At 39.7% G+C, this 22572-nt stretch overlaps 2 protein-coding genes across 2 annotated transcripts; one reads left to right on the forward strand and one right to left on the reverse strand.

The window, feature by feature from the left end:
- Positions 1 to 427: 427 nt before the first annotated feature.
- Positions 428 to 6950, reverse strand: LOC126003329 (uncharacterized). Its single transcript, XM_049769498.1, has 2 exons — positions 6226 to 6950; positions 428 to 732 (listed from the first exon to the last, which is right to left on the reverse strand). The coding sequence occupies exon 1, from the start codon at positions 6948 to 6950 to the stop codon at positions 6306 to 6308; it is 645 nt and encodes a 214-aa protein (XP_049625455.1). The 3' UTR covers positions 428 to 732; positions 6226 to 6305.
- Positions 6951 to 7059: 109 nt separating this feature from the next.
- Positions 7060 to 12149, forward strand: NEFM (neurofilament medium chain). The gene is made up of 3 exons (XM_049769439.1): positions 7060 to 8189; positions 8895 to 9019; positions 10259 to 12149. The coding sequence occupies exons 1-3, from the start codon at positions 7107 to 7109 to the stop codon at positions 11658 to 11660; spliced, it is 2610 nt and encodes an 869-aa protein (XP_049625396.1). The 5' UTR covers positions 7060 to 7106; the 3' UTR covers positions 11661 to 12149.
- Positions 12150 to 22572: the final 10423 nt, after the last annotated feature.

Genomic DNA, 22572 nt, shown 5'->3' on the forward strand with positions numbered 1-22572 from the left:
TGCCAAGAAATAGCTTTCAATGCTTATTATTGGATTGCTAAAGTACATTTAGTCTAAAGTCTGCCATCTACAAAATTGTGAATATACACTTATTAAAACACTTTATTTTAAATTTAAATGTGTATAAATATAACTGGTATAATAGTAAATTAATATGATAAATTAAGGTATATTACAAGTCAAAATACCCTCAAAGTTAAATCAAATATGCATATAAACATGAAAGAGAACTATCAGGCAAAATGATAATTAGGAATTTCTAACCCTGGAATAGAATTTTATGCCCTCCAAATCACACAGAAAAATGAATTTAACATAGAATTAAAAAGTTTTATTTTTTATTTTCAATATATCTTAATATATTTAACAAATAAAAATTTTTCTGAGAAAATAAATAATCTTTTATTTTTTATAAATCAGAAAAGAGCCAAAAAGCACACTTCAGATGTTTTATAACATGAACTAAGAGTTAAACAATTAGCTTTTAATTAATTTTACTTGTTTTGAGGTAGCATTATACGATGATATTAAATTCCAACATTAAGTTCACCGCTGAAAGTCTAGTTTATCCTTGGCCACTGGTAGCTGTTCAGTCATTGAAGAAAGTTAACATCACACTGAGGGTAAGGCCCACTCCATCGTCAGACATTGCTAGGTTCATATCCTCACTCCAGTCCTCTTAGATTTGCGAAGTTTTCCACCTCTTTGAGACTATAAGCATAACTTCTTTTTCTACAAAATAAGGGTGATAATAGTGTCACCTCAATAGACAAGTGTAAGAAGTAAATGAGATCATGCAGTCAATTCATGGCACAGTGACCACCCCCAACTAAGTACTTAGTACCTGTTATAATATTCATGTGTACAAATATTTATTTAAATTTTTTTCATGTTGAATTTGTATTTGATATCTTACTAAAAGATTTTTCTCAATATTAGCAGTGTCAGAGATCTGAGGACTGGAGTACAGTATAACAGTTAGTGCTACCTTGCTAAGTCCCAATCTCAGCTCCACGTACAGTGTTGCTGGGGCACCCACAGGGACAGCTGGGGTATCCCTGGCATTACCATACTGGAGCATTACTCATTCTCCCATCTTCCTGCACTAAACCAAGGGCCCAATTAAAACTGGGACCCCTGACTTCCTTAACACTTCTAGGGAGCTCCCTCCACCCACCTCCCAATCTGAGTTCTGGCCTGGCATAAACAACAGATGTATGGTTTTGAGTAATTTTTTCATTTCACTTTCTGTAATCATTTGTGTTCTGTCTGCCCTTCCCCCATCGCAAATCAGATAACACTTTTTTCCTTTGATTTTTGTTTGATGTCAAATGTTATTTACATGGAAAAAAATCTAATAGGGATATGAATGACAGTAATGATGACTTTGGCACCATTAATAATAAAGAAACACTGGATTCAGGATTGATGAGGCCAAATGACAATTTGCCACTTGTGACTGTCATTGCCTTCACTTCTGAATGAGGCAGGGAGAGAGATAGAAATGAATCCTCAGACCAAAATAGACTTTTCTGGTCCATAATCATTGCTATTATATCATTAGTTTTTTTTCTTTTTTTATATAAAGGACCCATAAAAATATTTACTTAAAGGGGAAACTAAAAGTCAAGTATTTGGCCAGGTCACATGGCATCAAGTACCATTTCCTTCCTCTAAGATAGCAGATTAGCTACTCATTTACATATTTATATATTGTACACATAATATATTATGTGTATTTATTTACAAAGCAGAACATGCAATTACATAAGCAAAAAGATCCCACCAATGTTTATATTACAAAAGAAAGTTTTAAGATGCTGAAACTAGGGGCCGGGCGGTGGCGCTAAAGGTAAGGTGCCTGCCTTGCCTGCGCTAGCCTTGGACGGACCGCGGTTCGATCCCCCGGTGTCCCATATGGTCCCCCAAGCCAGGAGCAACTTCTGAGCACATAGCCAGGAGTAACCCCTGAGCATTACCGGGTGTGGCCCAAAAACCAAAAAAAAAAAAAAAGATGCTGAAACTATTTCTTTGAATTCTTTATATTTCTGCATTGAGCATAGGTTAATTCTAATATCCTAAAAGTGACCAAAATATTCTAAAATATGTGGTGGTCATAAAAAATTCAAGTGCAAAGAACTATCTATGACAGTGAGTCCAGAGTCAGAGGATTCTAATGGAAAACTGCACTTGAAACTTTCTGAGACTAATAAAAGATCACTTTTGGGGCAATGACTTCAGTGTTAACAGGGACTTTCTTCAACTTTTGTTCCATCTGCCTGGATTTAGCTATTTTTAAAAATATGCTTTGATCCAAATATGATAGATTATTGCTCTGCTTAGATCACAAAGCTCACTTTAATTGAGAGTTTCTAATAAAAAGAATTGTTGCTTAATAAGTCAGGACTCCTTCAGACTGGGATAAAGACACTATGAAAATTATATGGCTGCCCTAGTGCAAAATTGTATGCAATGCAGGGTTTTAAAAATTCAAGTGCACATCACAAAGGTCTCTTGCTGTATAGGCAAAGCCAAAAATGTTTAGTTAAAAAATGCTAAATATTAATATAGCTAAATATTTCTATATCAGTTTTATTGTATTTCATCTAGTAAAACAAGCAAGCTTGTTTTAAATACTTTTCTAAAAATTTGAAGTCTTCTTCCTCTGGTTTATACAGAACTGGCTCATGGCAGTGAGGCGAAGGCATTACACAGCAAAAAAATTGAATCAGCAAGCTACGTTAAAGCTGAAAGTTCAATTGTTGCCCCACAAAAGACAAAATTTTATACTTAAAATTTTAAAACTGATTATGCCTGTATTTGGAAGAATACAAAGCTATGGTTTTTAATACTTAAAATTTTTTACAAAAATTTTACTGACAGAAATATAACAAAATAGTTAATGAATAAAATATTTGGCAAGATAAATATACTATTCACTTAATACTAAAAAGGGGCTATGATTTAGAAGGTCTTGTTATAATTAAAAACAATTAGAACATGTTAATCCAATTTCCCTGACATAGAACAGCCTTTTTTCCTAGAGGATATTTCATTTTGTTTTAACAACTAAATTAAAAAAAAAAAAAGTCAAAAGCTGCTTTTAAAGTTTGACATCCTGAGACTAAAATAGAAATAAATTCTAGAGTTTTCACTCCAGGTGACTCGATCCTTTGCTTTCTATACTAATACCCTTTCAAATATTTAGCAAAAATAATTTATAAATAAATATTCACTTTGATGTCCAGATTCAAATCCAAGGTAAAATGGTCAGGTTCAAGACATTGCGGTAGGTTGCAAAAAAACATAAATCATCTCCTCTTAGATTCAATAAACCCACTATTGTGTCAGTGATGTCCTACTTGGTGCCACATTCATAGATCCTATCATCTTTGCAATTTTGTATAGCAAAAAGAATGCATTAAAGGCAATGGTAAAGACATGGGAAAAGGAAGAAAATGCCAGCTCCTTGTTTTTCAAACCTTACTTTTGGATCTAATGATTAAATCCTTTAAGCAAAGCTTACTTTTTCTATTATTATTAACAAGACTCTAATAACTTCACAATAGCTGTCTCTCAACTGCAAAGTTAACACTTGCATTTCTACTGAAAGAGTGCAAAGCATGCCTTGAATTTCTCTCAAGTATTTAGAACACACTGTAGACTATGGCATCACAATTCAGATAATATTTCATTTTAAACGCCTTATATCTGAATCCAAGGTATAACTTTTATTTATAAGAAAACTACAAAACTATCATAACAATAAAAGTGTCATAGTTAAATTTAGCAGTTCAAATTCAAATAAATCTTCATGTTTTATCCCTCATAAATATTCTAAGAAGATTCCATGGTTTTAATGTCACTAGGGTTAAAAAATAAGCAAGCTTCCACTAATTTCTATGGGAAAAAAAACATAACTCTCTAAATCAACCAAAGAAGGAAAACTGAAGCCTATAGTTTTTTGTAAAAAAAAAAAAAAAGTTTTCTATTAAATTCATTGAAGAGCATAACCTTCAAGTCACCTTCAAGAAGAATGATTATAGTGAAGTAATGCCAAATAAAAAATTTTGCTAAGCCTGGTACTGAAATACCATGTCCTAAGTCATGGAGACTTCTCTTAATTAGGGACTGTGACAATAGTCTTTTCTCAAGAGTGTCCAAGCTGAACATTACTTTTTGGGATACTAAAGTTATAATTTTAAGGTAGAGGCAATATCTGGATTAAGCCTGAGTAACTGGCTTATTCTGCTTTTACCCAATGTTTTTCTCCTATAACCAACTGGAACCTTAGCAGCTTCTGAACTGATATAGAAACATGCTAATTAGCAAAACATGCTAATTGTGAAGTTCCAGACATGTGTTGCCTTGTAAATGACTCTCTGCAGTAATTTCATTTTCAAAGACCTGAAGAACATTCACTGCAGCAGCCTGCAGGTTAACCATGTGCTCTTGGTGCGCTCCCCAAACCAGTCCTTTTTTTTATTACTGCACCCCAGTAATTGTGCTACATGAAACCATCAAGGGTTTGTGTGCTTTTTAATAAAAGTATAAATAAGTCACTAAGGCCTAATTACTGTATATTATCAAGTGGTTCTCTATGATGGCAACTTTTTGCAAGAGCGCAGTCCAGAGAATACAGTACTTTAAAGAAATATGGGAGTTTTCTTTTTCTCTCCCTTTATTTGTCCATTTTAAGCTCATATATCCCATCTTCACAATATTCACAAGTCACTCCTCTCCCACAAGCATTTTTCTCTCTCAGCAACTGGGGACAAGTGCCTCCCATGCTTCAGAGAACCTGTCACTCAGCAAGCCAGAGCATCTTCCTCCACATAGCCTGCAATGCTGCAGCTTCATGTTAATGAGCCAAAAGTTAATCCTCAAATTAACCCCTGCTACTTTAAAGTGCAAATGGGCTGAGAAACCTTATAAAGAAAAATTAAAGAGCTCAGAAACCTTTTCCATTTCCTGACTATGGATAGATTTGACTTCATCAAACAGGAACTTAAAGGATGTTGTGAAAAAGTGCTTCTGAAGACTTGTGGTCTCCACTTTTCATTAGTGGTTCTTGTCAGCCCTGTAGCAAGCATTTCGCATGCAATTACTGTGTCTGTTAGTTCAGCTAACACTAACATCACTAACATACTGTATTGGGTTATTCCATTCTTCACTTTGACTTTTTGTATCCAGAACTTATTTCTAATCCTGAGTTACCCTAAAAGCAATCTTCAAAAAGAAGAAGAAGAAGAAGAAGAAGAAGAAGAAGGAGGAGGAGGAGGAGGAGGAGGAGGAGGAGGAGGAGGAGGAGGAGGAGGAGGAGAAGAAAGAAAGAAAGAAAGAAAGAAAGAAAGAAAGAAAGAAAGAAAGAAAGAAAGAAAGAAAGAAAGAAAGAAAGAAAGAAAGAAAGAAAGAAAAGAAAAGAAAAGAAAAGAAAAGAAAAGAAAAGAAAAGAAAAGAAAAGAAAAGAAAAAGAAGCAATACACCAAGCAGCAAGAGATCTGGGCAGATCTTTGTTTAAAGACACATGTATCAAAGGATGTAAAATCTGCTCCAAATCAGCCATCTTAAACTGAGATTTAAAATCTAAATGGGAAAAGAGATGATTCTTTAAATAGAGAGGGGAATCTGATTTCCAAGGTTGTACTGCATCTATTTGGTAAGCTCTATATTAATTCTCAATTAGTTAAGATGCCTTTTAGGTCATTACAGGTACATATAGGACATACTGAACAGGAAGATGACAAGGCAATTGCTGTGTTCAAACTTATCGTGAACTGATGTTGCTGCACTTTCTTCTCACAGATTCCATGTTCCCTTCTCCCAGGAATATTTGACCTTCAAATCTCGGGCCCTCTAAAACTTGATTTATGGCCTTCATCGTGTGTCAGAAAACTCAAACTGATCTCACATATTCTTTCTATTAACTTACTTGCGTGAATTTCAGTTGTTTTCAACATGCGATTTGTTCATTGTGCAAACCCTGCATTGCAGAGAAATCTTAGGGTGCGATTCCAGCTTGGATCCAGCAGAGTTACCACCAACAGCTGTATTTTCTCCGTGGTGAAGTGAGGCATGGAGAGAAACCCCGGGTCACGCTGAGGGACAAGCTCCCACCCCCCACCTCTTCCACCCAGCAGCAAATCCTTCGGGCTCCAGGGCCCGGGCGCTGTCCTTGGTGCTGCCGGAGCCACCCAAGCCAGCAGGAGCGCATGCCTGCCTTACCTTCTGCCCCAGCGGAAGCTGCGTTGTCCCACCAACATTAAGCAGAAAGAAGCGCCAAATCCCACATTTAATACAAAACACTATCCGGACCAAATTTCTCTATCCCCTTGCCCGAAGCTTCCACACTGGTCACTCCTCATAGTGTTGCTGCATTTTGTTTTGTTTTGTTTTGTTTTGCTTTGAATCTCAACTCTTCTGGGCTCATCTTGGGCAGTTCTAAGACTAAAGCTGCCTGGGAAAGCAAACAGGCAGGAGGAGACTTGGGGGGCTCGGGAGAGGAGGGAAGGAAAGTCCGGGGGTCGAGGAAGGGCGATCGGAGCAGCAGGAGCAGTAAAGGGTCGGGAGGGAACCGCCCGGGGAAGGGGCTTGCGGAGAAGGGCGCGGCAAGGTCGGGAAAAGCGCCGTCCCAAAGCGAAGGAATGATGAAGTCCAGAGAACTGGGAAAGAAAAGCAAAAAAAGTGCTGGGAAAGAAAGGGCCGAGGAGAGAAAAGCTTGAGGGTCGGGGACCACCGCGGCCCGGGCGGCGGGAAAGTGGCCAGACAAAGGGCGTTGGGCGGGTCCTCGCCCGGACCGAGCAAAAAGCGATCCGAGGGTCTCGGAAAGGCGGGCGGGGGCTCGGAGGGGCGACCAGTGGGCTGCGGCAGGGGCCTCCGAGTCCCGGGTCCGAGCGGCCCGGGCGGGCGCACGTGGAGCGGCGCTGAATCACGGCAGGGCGGCCCCCCATCCCCCGGCCGGCCCGGGGCCCGCAGTCCCCGCCTCCTCGGCCGCCGCCTCCTCGGGGCGGGGCGCTGGCCCGGGACCAGCCGGCGCGGCTATAAAGCGGCTGCGGCGGGGCCAGCAGGACGCTGTGCCAGCCACGCGCCCCGAGGCCTCCTCCAAGATGAGCTACGCTTTGGACTCGCTGGGCACCCCGTCCGCCTACCGGCGGGTCACGGAGACCCGCTCCAGCTTCAGCCGGGTGAGCGGCTCGCCGTCCAGCGGCTTCCGCTCGCAGTCGTGGTCCCGCAGCTCGCCCAGCACCGCGTCCTCGTCGTACAAGCGCAGCGCGCTCGCCCCGCGCCTCGCCTACAGCTCGGCTATGCTCAGCTCGGCCGAGAGCAGCCTGGACTTCAGCCAGTCCTCGTCCCTCCTCAACGGCGCCGGCTCCGGGCCGGGCGGCGACTACAAGCTGTCCCGCTCCAACGAGAAGGAGCAGCTGCAGGGCCTCAACGACCGCTTCGCCGGCTACATCGAGAAGGTGCACTACCTGGAGCAGCAGAACAAGGAGATCGAGGCGGAGATCCAGGCGCTGCGGCAGAAACAGGCCTCGCAGACGCAGCTGAGCGACGCGTACGACCAGGAGATCCGCGAGCTGCGCACCACGCTGGAGCTGGTGAACCACGAGAAGGCGCAGGTGCAGCTCGACTCGGACCACCTGGAGGAGGACATCCACCGGCTCAAGGAGCGCTTCGAGGAGGAGGCGCGGCTCCGCGACGACACCGAGGCGGCCATCCGCGCGCTGCGCAAAGACATCGAGGAGTCGTCGCTCGTCAAGGTGGAGCTGGACAAGAAGGTGCAGTCGCTGCAGGACGAGGTGGCCTTCCTGCGAAGCAACCACGAGGAGGAGGTGGCCGACCTGCTGGCGCAGATCCAGGCGTCGCACATCACGGTGGAGCGCAAAGACTACCTGAAGACGGACATCTCGTCGGCGCTCAAGGAGATCCGCTCCCAACTCGAGTGTCACTCGGACCACAACATGCACCAGGCCGAAGAGTGGTTCAAGTGCCGCTACGCCAAGCTCACCGAGGCGGCCGAGCAGAACAAGGAGGCCATCCGCTCCGCCAAGGAAGAGATCGCCGAGTACCGGCGCCAGCTGCAGTCCAAGAGCATCGAGCTCGAGTCCGTGCGCGGCACCAAGGAGTCGCTGGAGCGGCAGCTCAGCGACATCGAGGAGCGCCACAACCACGACCTCAGCAGCTACCAGGTAGGAACCGCCGGCCGGGGCGCTCCCGATCTGCGCCAGCGCCAGCGCCGCGCGTCCCCGAAACCCGGCCGCGCGCCCCGCTCTCGCTCCTCTGCGCCCACTGGTGGCGGCCGGCTGGTGCACGCGCGAGCTAGGGACCAAAGTTAGGGGCGCTGACGCATAGCATCCCAGACCCCTCCTCACCGTCCCCTCCTCACTCCTCCTTCATCTTGAGCGTCCAACGGAGAATCCTGCCCCTTTTCCAAAAAGGGGATCCTTTTCATGGGGATGCCCTACTTTGCATGCCTGTGTGTTTAAATTAGGAGTACATGTAAGTAGTTCGTTCTTAAAGCAGCAACATAAAATGCAAAACGCGTGCATTCTTTCTGGTCACGATTGCAGTATTCAAATTGGCTTTAGTCCAAAAGGCTGGGATGGGAAATACCGGGTCCACCCTGGGTTTTCCCTACGCATCTCTGTTTTCTGTTGAGTGGTGTTCCTTAGATTTGGGCGCATTGTGTGAAGAAGGGTTGTATTGTCTTATAGGTGTTATTTGTATGCTTATCTGAGAATTTCTTACATTTTTGAAGGGCAAGAAGGGTTGGAAGAAATGTCCTAAAGGTTTGCAGCAGTGCAGGGTTGGGGTGCGGGGAGAGGATAGCAAGGGATTCGCTAAATAAATTGCTGTTTTGGAAGATGAGTCTATGGAGACTGTTTCTGTTTCAGGACACCATCCAGCAGTTGGAAAATGAGCTTCGGGGCACGAAGTGGGAAATGGCTCGTCATTTGCGGGAATACCAGGATCTCCTCAATGTCAAGATGGCTCTGGATATCGAAATCGCCGCCTACAGGTAAAAAGCTCACTGCGGACCCTGCCTGAGATACAAACCACACTGCAGACTTTGCTCACAGACAGAATGGAAACAGACTGCAGAAGTCTCAAAAAGCAAGGTTTTCTTTATTAACTAAAACATATTCCAAGGACTTATAGTTGTAGTATTACTGCTTTTTATATGGCTTTAACATGGTACACTTTTTTTTTGACATAAACTGCTTAGAATTGGGAGGATGCCTATTAAGAACCTTGCTTTAACTTTTTTATTTTAGAAAAAAACTTTCCAATGTTTAACAAACGTTTGAAACACGATATGGAGCTTTAGTGTTTAATATTTCATCTAGTGATGTTAACTTTTCATTGTTAGGATACCATGGACAAAAAACAGGGTATTTAATTTCTATAATAGTTTATTAATCTCATCTAACTGAGAACAGATATGGATTAATATTTTAGATGATATATTTTATAGCTTTATTAATAAGTTAGATATATTAAATTTACATTAGCTACATATTTAAGTAGATGTCATGGGTGATATCTAAATAGCTTAATCACTAAATGCAGTCAGAGAGAGAAAAGATTATAGGCCTATCCCTGACATTTCCTTTGCTATACCCAAGCTCACACACAAAAAAATCCTTGACTAAATAGGATTTTCTCCTACTCATAGGTCATTATATAATAATATAAGAATAAGTTATGCTCACCGAATTATCTCCTTTTTCAGAAAATTGGAATAATTATATAAATAAACTCTTACTAATTTGATCAGCCATGTTAGCATTTAGTTTAGCACATAATGCATAATATATAGCTCCCATTCTGATTTTGTTAGTTTTTTTAATATTTTTAAACTCTAGTTTAACTCAAAAGACTTTAATATCCTGAAAATTTAAATGCCCAAAGGCTTACTCAAGATTTTTGGCCTCTAAAGAGTTTTTCAGCATGTTCATGTTGCAGCTAAAGGACTGCGGCAGGTCTGAGACTGGATAGCTGGGTGTGGTCAGTGGGCCACTGGGTGTGGTGAGTTACTGCAGAGTTACTGCACAGAACCCAGAATCTGTGCCTGTTACTGAATACAGAACAATATGCAAGTGAAATGATACAAGGTATTACATTGGTTTGGGGTAATCTTTTATTTATATCATTCTATTCATTCCAAGGTATCTGCTGCATTACAAATAATGTAATGGAGCTTAGAAGATCTAATACACTTTTAATTGTGCCTTTTTCTCTTTTATTGTCTATTTAGAAAACTCCTGGAGGGTGAAGAGACCAGATTTAGCACCTTTTCTGGAAGCATCACCGGGCCACTGTATACGCACCGACAACCCTCAATCACAATATCCAGTAAGATCCAGAAAACCAAGGTTGAGGCTCCCAAGCTAAAGGTCCAACACAAATTCGTTGAAGAGATCATAGAAGAAACCAAAGTAGAAGATGAGAAGTCAGAAATGGAAGATGCCCTGGCAGCCATTGCAGAGGAGCTGGCAGTGTCCATGAAAGAAGAGGTAAAGGAAGAAGAGGCGGCAGCAGAAGAAGAAGAGGAACAAGATGCTGAAAAAGAAGTGGTAGCTACAAAAAAGTCTCCCATTAAGGCTACGGCACCTGAGCTTAAAGGCGAGGAAGAAGGAGAAAAGGAAGAAGAAGGTGAAGAGGAAGAGGAGGAGGAAGAGGAAGATGAAGGTGCGAAATCAGATCAAGCTGAAGAAGGAGGATCTGAGAAGGAAGGTTCTAGTGAAAAAGAGGAAGGTGAGCAGGAAGAAGAGGAGGAAGCAGAAGCTGAAGGTAATGGAGAAGAAACTGAAGCTAAGGATGAGAAAAAAGCTGAGAAAAAGGGTGAAGAAGTGGTTTCCAAGGAAGAGCTGGTGACAGAAGCTAAGGAGGAAAAGTCAGAGAAGGCCAAGTCCCCAATGCCCAAATCACCAGTGGAAGAGGTAAAACCAAAAGCAGAAGCAGGGCCAGTGAAAGTTGAGCAGAAAGAGCAGAAAGAGGAAGAAGTGAAAGTGGAAGAAGTAAAGAAAGAAGTAAAAGAAACTCAAAAGGAAGAGAAGGAAGAGAAGAAGGAGGAGAAGCCAAAAGACAAGGATATCACAGAGAAGAAGAAAGCAGAATCTCCTGTAAAAGAAGTAGTGGAGGAAGTGGTCACCATCACCAAATCAGTAAAGGTGAGCGTGGAGAAGGATGCCAAAGAGGAGGAGAAGTCACCAAAGCAGGAGAAGGGGAAGGAGAAAGAAGAGGAAGGAGGGAGTGAGGAGGAGGGCAGTGATCAAGGTTCCAAGGAATCCACAAAGGAAGACATAGCGGTCAATGGGGAAGTCGTAGGGAAGGAAGAGGAAGAGCAGGAAACTAAGGAGAAAGGCACTGGGGGAGAAGAGGAGAAAGGGGTCATCACTAATGGTCTAGATTTGAGCCCAGCAGATGAAAAGAAGGGGGATGACAGAAGTGAGGATAAAGTAGTGGTGACCAAAACAGTAGAAAAAATCACCAGCGAGGGGGGTGACGGTGCTACCAAATACATCACCAAATCTGTAACAGTCACTCAAAAGGTAGAAGAGCATGAAGAGAGCTTTGAGGAGAAACTAGTGTCCACTAAAAAGGTAGAAAAGGTCACTTCACATGCCATAGTAAAGGAAGTCACCCAGAGTGACTAGTACTTGAGTTCACTGCAAAAGGTTAAGCCATATGACAATTTCCAAATGCATGTGATTGACAGCTTCAAACAGAATGGGTTCTCCCACGGGGGCGCCAGACATTGTATTTTACTTTGTGCAATATGAGGGAACTGCATGCAAACTCAGGGTGCTCCCTCCTCAGTCTCTGGGGGATTCAAATGCATGATATTGTATGTACCTGGGGAATTGGTCAATTCCCTAAAGCTGTTGGAAGGGGGGCACTTAGGGGGATGTCTTGAGAAGTATTATGCAAAGAACCAACTGAGCCAAAAATAATAAGTGAAACACAGAACTCTCTTAGCCTTAAGAAAGCTATATATGAATAATTATGTTTACCTCACTGGTGCATTTAAAATGGACTTTTGTTCACGGGAGAACCTCGCTGACATGCACAGTTGCAACCTTTTGTTGATTGATGTTAAATGTCACAGCAGTACTTGCTCAATAAAGGTCATATTGGAAACAATTGTTTGATGTTCTATGATTTCAAAGTCAAGTCTTCACTACCTTAACTTTTGATTCCTAAGATGGATTATTCATGGAATTATAACTAATGTTCTTTTTTAATCAATTACCATTTGCGTAATGGTTTGGAAAGCATGACTGTGAAGAATGATGCTGAGACTTGTCAAAATCTTTACTTTGCCCAGTTTATTCACCTAATTTTTCATTATATACCTGAAATAATATAAAAGCATCAGATAAAAAATTTAGATTACTGGACTAGAATTCTTTACCTGCAGATACTTAAAGCAAAAGTAAGAGACATAACTTTCACCTTAGAATTTGTGGCATTTACAAGTGAGTCCAAAAGGTAGACTGGAATCAACAGCATTCCTAATGAGAAATACCCTGTTTCAGAGACACAGCTGTGCAGCTGTGGTGCACACACACACACACACACACACACACACACACCTTTTAAGTAATTGAGGGAGATAATGTCAAAATAAATAGTACTCTGATAAAAATAAAATGTGTTGTCTAACATAAGCAATGAATGTTTTCAGATTAAAAATAATCTTGACTTTAAGTGCTTCTCTCTTCAAAACGTGTCTGCTTTACATTTTTATAGCCATTAGTAATACAATAATATATTATTTGTCCTCGATGTTCTTTTTGGGGGGTGGGTTGGTTTTGGGGCCACACCCAGTGACACTCAGGGGTTCTCCTGGCTATCCGCTCAGAAATCACTCCTGGCTTGGGGAACCATATAGGATGCTGGGGATAGAACCCAAGTCCATCCTGAGTCAACCACTTGCAAGGCAAGTGCCCTACTGCTGTGCTATCACTCCAGCCCCCTGGATGTTCTTTTTTAATAGTTTTCAATATATCCCATCTTTGTTTAAAATTATGCAACTTGTGCACAATGTGTTAACTTGTACATTATATATATTGTGAGAAATATAACATTTCTCAAAGAAAGATTTTTTTCTTTATACATGTAGAAATTTTTAATTTCTACCAAGGAAACATTGCCAATGTCAATCTTGATAATTACTCCCAAGTATTTGACATTTGCCAATCCTCATTCTTTTAGATGTATCTGCATGTCATTTGTACTATTAGTATTTTCTTTAAAATAATGTTTATTTTATGCTAAAGTACTGCTTTTCTGAAGAATAATATCCATGACATCCAAAGTAAAGCAAAAACTTAACTAGTTATATGGTGTTTAGAAATATAAAGGGTCAGAAGAGATTGTGCAAAGGGAAGACACTTACCTTGAAGGTAGCTAACCCTGTTCAATCCCAGGCATCATATATGGTCTTCAAGCACTGCCAGGAGTGCTCTCTGTGCACAGAACCAGAAGTAAGCCCTGAGCATGTGAGGTGTGGCCCAAACCACATATCATCTTCCCACATCCACCTTCCAAATAAAGAAATGTAAAGTCTGTAGGGAGGAGACAGCATATCTGTTGTTAAATGCTGACAGTGCATATGCTGATATTCAGCATATTTGCTGAAGGGAAAGTTTTGGGGAAAGACTAGTTGGACACTCCCAGAGTAATCATTCCCTTCCTTGTCTTGCTAAACTCCATGAGAAAAGCATAAATGTTTGCATCACACCTTACTCAACAAGGACAATGCACCTCAGCAGAACCCCAAAACTGATAATTCTCTACATATTCCCAAAGAGAACTCTGAGGTGTTGCTACCTTAAGTGGCATTAGAGACCAGATCTCTTTGATAGTCTAGATGAATTTTTAACTCCCTACCAAATGCATACCTATCACTAAAACAATATTCATCTATTTACACTTGAAACCATCTTATTTACTTGGGATGGTCCTGCAAGTTCCCATATTTTAGTGGACCCTTTACAGTCCACTACTTTAAAATTACAGATGGAGGCTCAACAGTACTTTGTTGGTGAGAAGTAACATTGTAAACCAATAGTATAAACTTTACTATTGTATTATATATGTCCTAAGCAATAGATCAATATAGATAGATAGATAGATAGATAGATAGATAGATAGATAGATAGATAGATAGATAGATAGATAGATAGATAGATAGATAGAGATAAACAGACAGATAGACAGGCAAACAGAGGATCTCAGTAAAGGCAGAACTGGTTCCTTCAGCTACAGTTTTCTTCCAACCATTTATTTGCTTTTCTGAGTAAGAGAAAATCCTTAAATGTTATTTTCATATATTTACAGAGACAGTGCATTGTTTGCTAAATTTATTGGGAGGTGTCCTTCCAAGTAGTAATCAAAAGATACCAAGGCCCCACCAGCAATGGTATCTCAGCCAATTGGTCAATGATTTAAAACAAGGACCCAAGGATGTGATGATGCTTACCATCACTGTGTAGTAATGCTCTAGGCACCATGCTGGGGCCAGGAATAGAATTAGGATAAGAAGCCAGAAATCCTGACCACTGAACTGTCACTCAGTCTCTGTTTTGCCCTGAACAGACAGATAGAACAACACACTTTTGGTACATTTTGCAAACATTTTAAATATATCATACTACTTGCTTGGTTTATTAACTCAGAAAATATTTATTGTGGATATTATGAACTATTATGTTCTTTTCTGGTATTCACCAAGTTAACACCAATCACTAACTACAGTTTAAATAAAAAGTAGTTTTGATATTCACGTTTCCAAATATGCTCAGTGACAAAGAGATACTATATTTTAAAATAAGCACAACCTTTGAGTGTTTAGGAAATTGGAATGCTTAGTTATGAATATAATCAAACCATAATTACAGCATTGTCATTGAAAGTAGAATTTCTACTTTTCACATGCAGTGCTTTAGAGGTAAATGTTGTGATTTAAATATTATAATACCCAACTAAATTTTCAAAGAAAGAAAGGAAATTAAGATCCAGAAAAGACATTTTAATTTTCTCAGGTTTGCATCTTTAGTAGAAAATGGTTTTGTATTTAACTTAAATAATTCAGTTTCAGAGTACATATTCTTAGGCTTCTTTAATCCAGTCCTTAAGGCTCTCTTAGTTTATAAGAGGCTTCACTTATCAGTTTTTGAAAAAAATAGATCAATATCATAAATATTTATTAAATATGCTTTCAAAACTACCCACATTTTCAAAAAAGGTTGCAATGACATTGCTTAAATCATGCGAATAAAAAATCTACAAAATAATTGGTGTTTCTTTCTATCACATCAGCTTGCATTATAAAGAAAAGTGGCCCCTATTTTCCTCCTGCTAATTGTCAAGTGGGATGGGAAAGAAAAGTGTTTCTGTCACACTGCCTTCTATGCCAAACAGTGCAGACAATACAAAAACATTGAGATATTCATTTCCACAACAAATAGACTGAGGGTTCCATGGATACTAACGTGTTTGATTGTTTGTTTATTTGTTTGTTTGTTTGTTTATTACTGATGGTTTAGTTCCAGGGTAAATAAGTTCCACTTTAGAATGGGTTGTTTAATTGGACTACATGAAATGTAGTGGTCTTCTACCTTTATAATTGTAGAGATTTGATAAAAACACTGGATTAGAATTTGCCTTACAGGGGCTGGAGTGATAGCACAGTGGGTAGGGTATTTGTCTTGCATGAAGTCAACCAGGGTTTGATTCTTGGCACCCCAAATGGTCCCCTGAGCCTGCCAGGATTAAATTCTGAGAACAGAGCAAGGAGTATCCCCTGTGTGCTGTCAAGTGTGGCACAAAAACAAGCAAACCAAAAAGAATTTGTTTACAATTATCCCTCTAAAATTTTAGTATACACTGACTGATTATGTCAGCTAAAATTCATGTTAAACTCTAGCTACTAATGTAAAGGTATTTATCTGGAGATGTCTTTGGGAGGTATGTAGGTTCTGAGAGCAGAACTTCAGTAATAAGATCCATGTCCTAATGAAGTTCTGCAGCCCATCTGTTGTGTGAGGACACTCAGAAGACAGCCAGTGTCCTTTCTAAAACAGAATGTCTTTCTCCAGACACAGGATCATGGTGCCTGGATAGCCAGCCTTCACACGCTGAAAAATCAATTTCTATTGTTCATAAACCATCCATTCTATGTGAAAAAGGGAATTAACATACACTGCAATGGATTACTCAGCCAAGTAATAAAATGAGATCACATAGATGAGAGTGTCTATTATTCTATTTATTTAGGGAGATGCTGGTTTTATTTGTTTTTCTTTCCTTTTTCCTTTTCTTTTTTAATATTTGTTGTTTGGAACCACGTCCAATGGTACACTGGGCCTGATTTTGACTGTGTGGTTACTAATGGTTCTCAGGCACCAGGAGTCAAACTTGGCCTCTTATACACAACCTTAGGAAGTCATACCTAGCCCTCTTTTATAGTTTTATTATTTTGCTTTGTTTTATTTTTTAGCTACCCCTGATTACTGAGGATTACTCCTGACTCTGTGCTCAAATATCATTCCTGATAATGCTCAATGAACTATAACTGGTGCCAAGCATAAAACAAGAGTTGGTAAAATGCAAGGTAAGTGCCTTATCCCGGTACTATTTCCCAACTCTCTTAAGAAACACAATTGTGGGGCTGGAGAGATAGCATGGAGGTAAGGCGTTTGTCTTTCATGCAGAAGGTCATCGGTTCAAATCCCAGCATCCCATATGGTCCCCTGAGCCTGCCAGGAGAGATTTCTGAAGCCAGGAGTAACCCCTGAGCGCTGCCAGGTGTGACCCAAAAACAAAAAAAAAAAAAAAAAAGAAAAAGAGAAACACAATTGTGACCCTGGAGAGTACTGTGGGTAGGGTACTTGCCTTGCATGTAGCCATCCCAAGTTCAATCTCTGGCACCTCAGATGATCCCCGAAGTCCTGAATGCTTCCTGGGCTCAAAGCCAGAAATGAAGACTTGAGAAACACCAGTCAGTCATGGCCCAAATGGCAGAGAATAATGAAAGAAATAAAATTGTATGGGCTTCGAACATTGTATTCCTAGAACCCTACCATAGTGATTAAAACAAAATAAAAATATATATATATAAAGAAGCACAGTACCTGACCAAAACCATGTATTGAATACATTAAATTTTAAATAGAATCAAAGCCATAGAATCTATTTAATTTGAAGATAAAAAAATAATTGGAAAACTGATTTTATGTTATTTTAATATAGACTACTGTTAAAATATTACCAAAATTATACATAATATAAATATACATTTGTTCATATCTTCATCACATATCCATTACCCATATAGAAAGTTTAGATGGAAAATAATTGCATTTTTTATTGAAATAAACTAGAAAAGCTGCCAAACCCACCAAAACTCCAGATGTGTTGATACTTGGGCTGTCATATCCAGGACTTTTTTGCAGTGACTGCTGTACTGCCTTCTTGTATTTCTGGAAGACCTGGCAGCCAAGCCCCTGTCCCACAAAAGCTACAATATTAGCCACAGAGCTTTAAGTTCCTGAACTGTGAAGCCATTTATAGAATAATGTGATAGCACCAATTTTTTTCAGAACTGTCATCCCAATAGGAACACACCAATTTCAACATCAACATGGATTCAAAACTCACCTGATATTCAGAAACAAAACAATTAACACAAAATCAATTAGCAACTTAGAAAAACTTCTGGCAACAATTTAATGACCTCACTCCGAGATACATTAATTTTCACAGATTTTCATATTGTGCTACTTTTAAAAAACATTTTATTACTATTTACTGTAAACAAGCAATACAAAATCTATTATTATTTAATACCTTCCGAGGAGGTACGCTTGTGAATGGGTGAGAATCAGGGACAATTATGGAAGGAATTATGTTGGTGGTGGGACTGGTCTTGGAACAAATGTATTATGAGTAACTGTGTAATACATGATTGTTGTATATGAAAATATTTCCATAAGATTATTCTTTGCCTGTTGTCCCACCTTGGGGGCGCTGTTGTAAACCAAATAAATAGTTTGGGAGCAAGGTCTTGGGGGTCTTTGGCCAGAGTTGGCTGGCTGGCTCTAGGTGTGTTTTGGAGCTAGCAGCAGGCTGACAAAGGACTCTCTTCACCCAACCTTTTACCCCTTAACTCTCCTCTCTGTGTGGATTATTTGCTGTGGATAAATATTACCAAGATCTTCCCCAAAAGGGGACAAGGAGGTGGGAATCAATTTCTCATTCTGGGAGCTCTTTGAGGATACACAAATACGCAACAAAGGAGTAATCGGGAACCCACAGGTGGGGCAACAAATGACGCCCCAACAGGTTCCTATACCCATTCTGTGTAACCTTACCTACAAGAAAGACCTGCCCATTTCTGGGCGGGGTCTTTGGTAGGTAACAAAAAGGTTTGTCCTGAGAGACAAAGGGGATTTGCATGGATGATGGATGGAGAAGGAAGCAGGAGGAGGGATGGCTGAAAGACAAGTTAGAATGCAGGGCTGAATAAGGATCCAGCGTAAAAGGTTTATAGGCCACATATGTGGTGGCTAGGGCATGAATAAAGCTGATATCTCCTGGAACCTCTCTGTGGATGATTTCCCCGCCGCTATCCTGAAGCTGCAGCCCTGACGGCTGGGGCAGGTGCATACACGTGGCCTGGGCTGGAGGAGAAAGACCCCTCACTTTCCATTACCATCCACCTCTATCCAAGCCCATCCAAAGGGCTTAATGCAACACATGATCTTTAATAAAGCAATTAAAAAATAAACACACTTTCCTTTCTTCCTTCCTTCTTTCCTTCCTTCTTTTCTTTCGTTCTTTTTTCTTCCTTCTTTTCTTTCTTTCTCTTTCTTTCTTTCTTTCTTTCTCTTTCTTTCTTTCTCTTTCTTTCTTTCTTTCTTTCTTTCTCTCTCTTTCTTTCTTTCTTTCTCTTTCTTTCTTTCTCTCTCTCTCTTTCTTTCTTTCTTTCTTTCTTTCTCTCTCTCTTTCTCTCTTTCTTTCTCTCTCTCTCTTTCTTTCTTTCTTTCTTTCTTTCTTTCTTTCTTTCTTTCTTTCTTTCAAAAAGCCTGCTTTTTGTCACTAGTCATAAAACTTAAAAAACGAATTGCCTATATCAAAAGTCCATTTTTTGGTACCAATACAGATACAGGAGCATTTATAGGATTAATAAGAAAAAAGAAAAAAAAAACCTCTATAAAGGTCTTAAACCAATAGTCTTATTTGTAAAGGGGAGGAGAGGGTACAGAATCAAGAGACCAAGAAACATATTAAACATATAGGATAGAGAATTTAGACTTCCCTAAAGAATTAATTATAATCCTTCATTCTCAAAATAACTAAATGGCTCCATTCTGCAGATTAGGAAGGTGATGTTCCCAAAAGTAGTTTTGTTCAAGGTCATGTGTACTATACCAGTTATTTGCCATTTTCCTTAGTTCCATATCTCATCTGTCCCTGCTTCATTCTATGTGAAGGAAATTGCATAACTCAGGCCCCTAACTGACTAGCTTCCAACTATTTTCTCTTTTTTTTCCCTGACTCTTTTCAACCTTTTTACACCTGCATACTGGCACATGTCCTGTATCCTTACACATAGGTCATCCGTTACGATTAAGACAGGAGGCTAGTGGTTTTTGATCTTTCTATCCTGGACCAACATTGGTCAATGATTAGTGAATGATTGGTGGAGAATCAAGTATAGTAAAAAAGAAGGTACCTGTGAAAAAAGTTCAAAATATATTAGGGGAGAGGTAGAACTTTCTCCCTGATATCCAGCCTTGCTTCAGGAAGCCTGTTGGATAGGAGTTGCATTTGATTATTGAGATGGTCAGCATTTCTCATCAGGCCTCAATTCTGTCCAGGCTTCCTGTGCTTCCTATGGCCTCTCTCTCTAACTTGTTGACACATTTTTTCAGCTTTCATAACAACTCCAGTTTTAAGGTAGCAACACATCTTTTGGACACTGCATTGGTGGCATGTGGATATTTTTATTTCTTACATCACAATGTGTATTTTGCAAATGACATGTCAAATTCTGAACTGGATTCTGAATGTTAGTTTAATGGTGAATTTGATGACTTCTTATGTTTTGATAGTACTTAAAATTGTAAATGCTAATATGGGTAACTTACAAATATTTAACATTACAAATTATTTTTATTCTTACTAGAATGAACTCTCCAGTTAGAGTTCATTTTTACTACTTTCAAAAGAAATTAGTAATTTTACTTTTTATTGTGGAGTTCTATGTTTTGCTTCTCTTAATAAGTATAATAGAGTCTGGAGCTATAATACAGTAAGTAGGTTATTTGCCTTGTATGAAGCTGGCCTAGGTTCAATTCCCACCTCTATATATATAGTTCCCCAAACAGCCAGAAGTGATCCCAGAGCACAGAGTAATCCCTGAACATTACTAGGGATTTTACTTAAATTTTTTTTAAAAATATTTATAAATAAAGATATTGAGTGAGATTCTTCAGTCTTCCTAAGAACAGTAAACAAATCCTACACAAAAAATGTGGCAGGGAAGTTTAATAAATGCCAATGAGAAAGCATTAACTTTGAGAATATTGGTGACTATTTTATGAATAGCTAATGAAAAGTAAAGACAGATATTAACTCTCCAAATGTCATAGCGACATGAGTTATCTCATGTGATATTTTTTTCACTTATTCTGATGTACTGAAAGGATAAATGTTGTGAGCAAATTTGACTAAGTTATTGCACAGACAGGTGCTATATAGATAGAATAAGAAGAGTAATAGCCTTGCATGAGGTTGACCCAGGTTTGATCTCTGGCATCCCATATAGTTTCCCAAGTACCACCAGGAGTGATCCCTGAGCTGAGATCCAGGAGTAAGTCCTGAGCACCACCAGGTTTGAATGCTTTATTCAAAACTTGCTATATTTTCAATACTAAAAACTATTTTCTTATGTATATAAATAACTATTATTTACTTTAATTCAACTAAAATACTTCAAATTTTAAAAGTGGGAACTCAATGTGAGAAATTAATAAAAAAAAAACCTTCACAACTCTATAATTCTAGGTAATAAAAATCAAGTAAATTCCAGTATAAAGATATCTAATTATTTTTTTGTTATAGGTTGAATAGAAGGTTTGCTATGGATTGAATTTCTACATATGTCATGTATATACCTGGTAACTTAAGATATACCACTATTTTAGTTAGTATTTTAAAAGTTAATAATAATACAAAGAATATTAAGAATACATATTCAAGTACCTACTATTTGCAGAAATTTTTTCTGCAAATTCAGCATTTGTAATTTTATTTAAGACACATAAAGTCCAGTTGAGAAAAATCTAGACAGCCCTGATTAAAAAATAATCTGGAGAAAATTGAGGACAGCTTCTTCTTTTTCTGTCAGATATTCACACATTATATATTTACAAGAAAGTGGAATGCAAATTTTTTAATTTTTTGTTTTCCCAAATATTACAAATGCTATTTCAAGTGTAACATTCCCTTAGATATTTTTTCTGGTTAAGGGTAATTTTTTTACATATATATTGAGAAAGAATCAAATTATCAAGCATTTAGGCCATCCTAAAATTTCTCAAGTTAAACTGAAAATGACAAGAATGTTAGGAGACCTGAGCTCCATGCTTTTCAAGCCCATGGGCAAAAATAAAAGGTCTCTGTGCAATGTTCCATGCATTGAACCAATCTGTCATTTTCTAGATGAGATTGTTATTAATTAAGCTTAACAGTATGCAAAACCCTAAAGCAAGCTAGTAGTTTTACCCACCTCACTAAAATTTATTTAAGATATGAGAACCAGTGGATAAGACAGACTCTGCTGGGCCGCTTAAGCTTGGCAGACATTTTGGGGCTTGCCCCAGCTTGCTTCAACCCAGGAACTTTGATCTTCTCTGGCATTCATCCCCAGACGGCTTGCCTCGGCTGAGGTGAGACTTTCCGGGCCTGAGTTGTGGAAAAAGCTGACTGCTGGGCCCCTTAGGCTCAGCAGACATTTTGGGGCTTCCCCCAGTTTGTTTCAACCTGGGAACTTTGATCTTCTCCTGCATTAATCCCCTGAGGGCTTGCCTCAGCTGAGGTGTGTCTTTCTGGGCCTGAGTTTTGGATAAGACAGACTCTGCTGGGCCCCTTAAGATCGGCAGATATTTTGGGGATTCCCCTAGCTTGCTTCAACCTGGGAACTTTGATTTTCTCTGGCATTCATCCCCTGACAGCTTGCCTCAGCTGAGGTGAAACTTTACGGGCCAGAGTTGCTGATAAAGCTGACTCTGCTGGCCCCCTTAAGCCCACCTAAAAGGGGTTGAATTAGAGGAGTTCGGCCGCTTACAGAGCGGCCGCGCACTCCACCTAGCCAATGAATACCACCACAACACATACAAAACCCCACAGCATAAGCATGACAATGGGGAAATTATGCAGACCAACATCAGCCATAGAGAATGAAGATGGAAACTCTGATGACTCAACAATGGCCAACCACCTAAGCAGTCTTTCAGAAATGGAGTTTAGAGAAGAAATATGTAGGATGCTCACAGA

The sequence above is a fragment of the Suncus etruscus genome, chromosome 3 (assembly GCF_024139225.1).
Source record: "Suncus etruscus isolate mSunEtr1 chromosome 3, mSunEtr1.pri.cur, whole genome shotgun sequence".
Taxonomy (NCBI): domain Eukaryota; kingdom Metazoa; phylum Chordata; class Mammalia; order Eulipotyphla; family Soricidae; genus Suncus; species Suncus etruscus.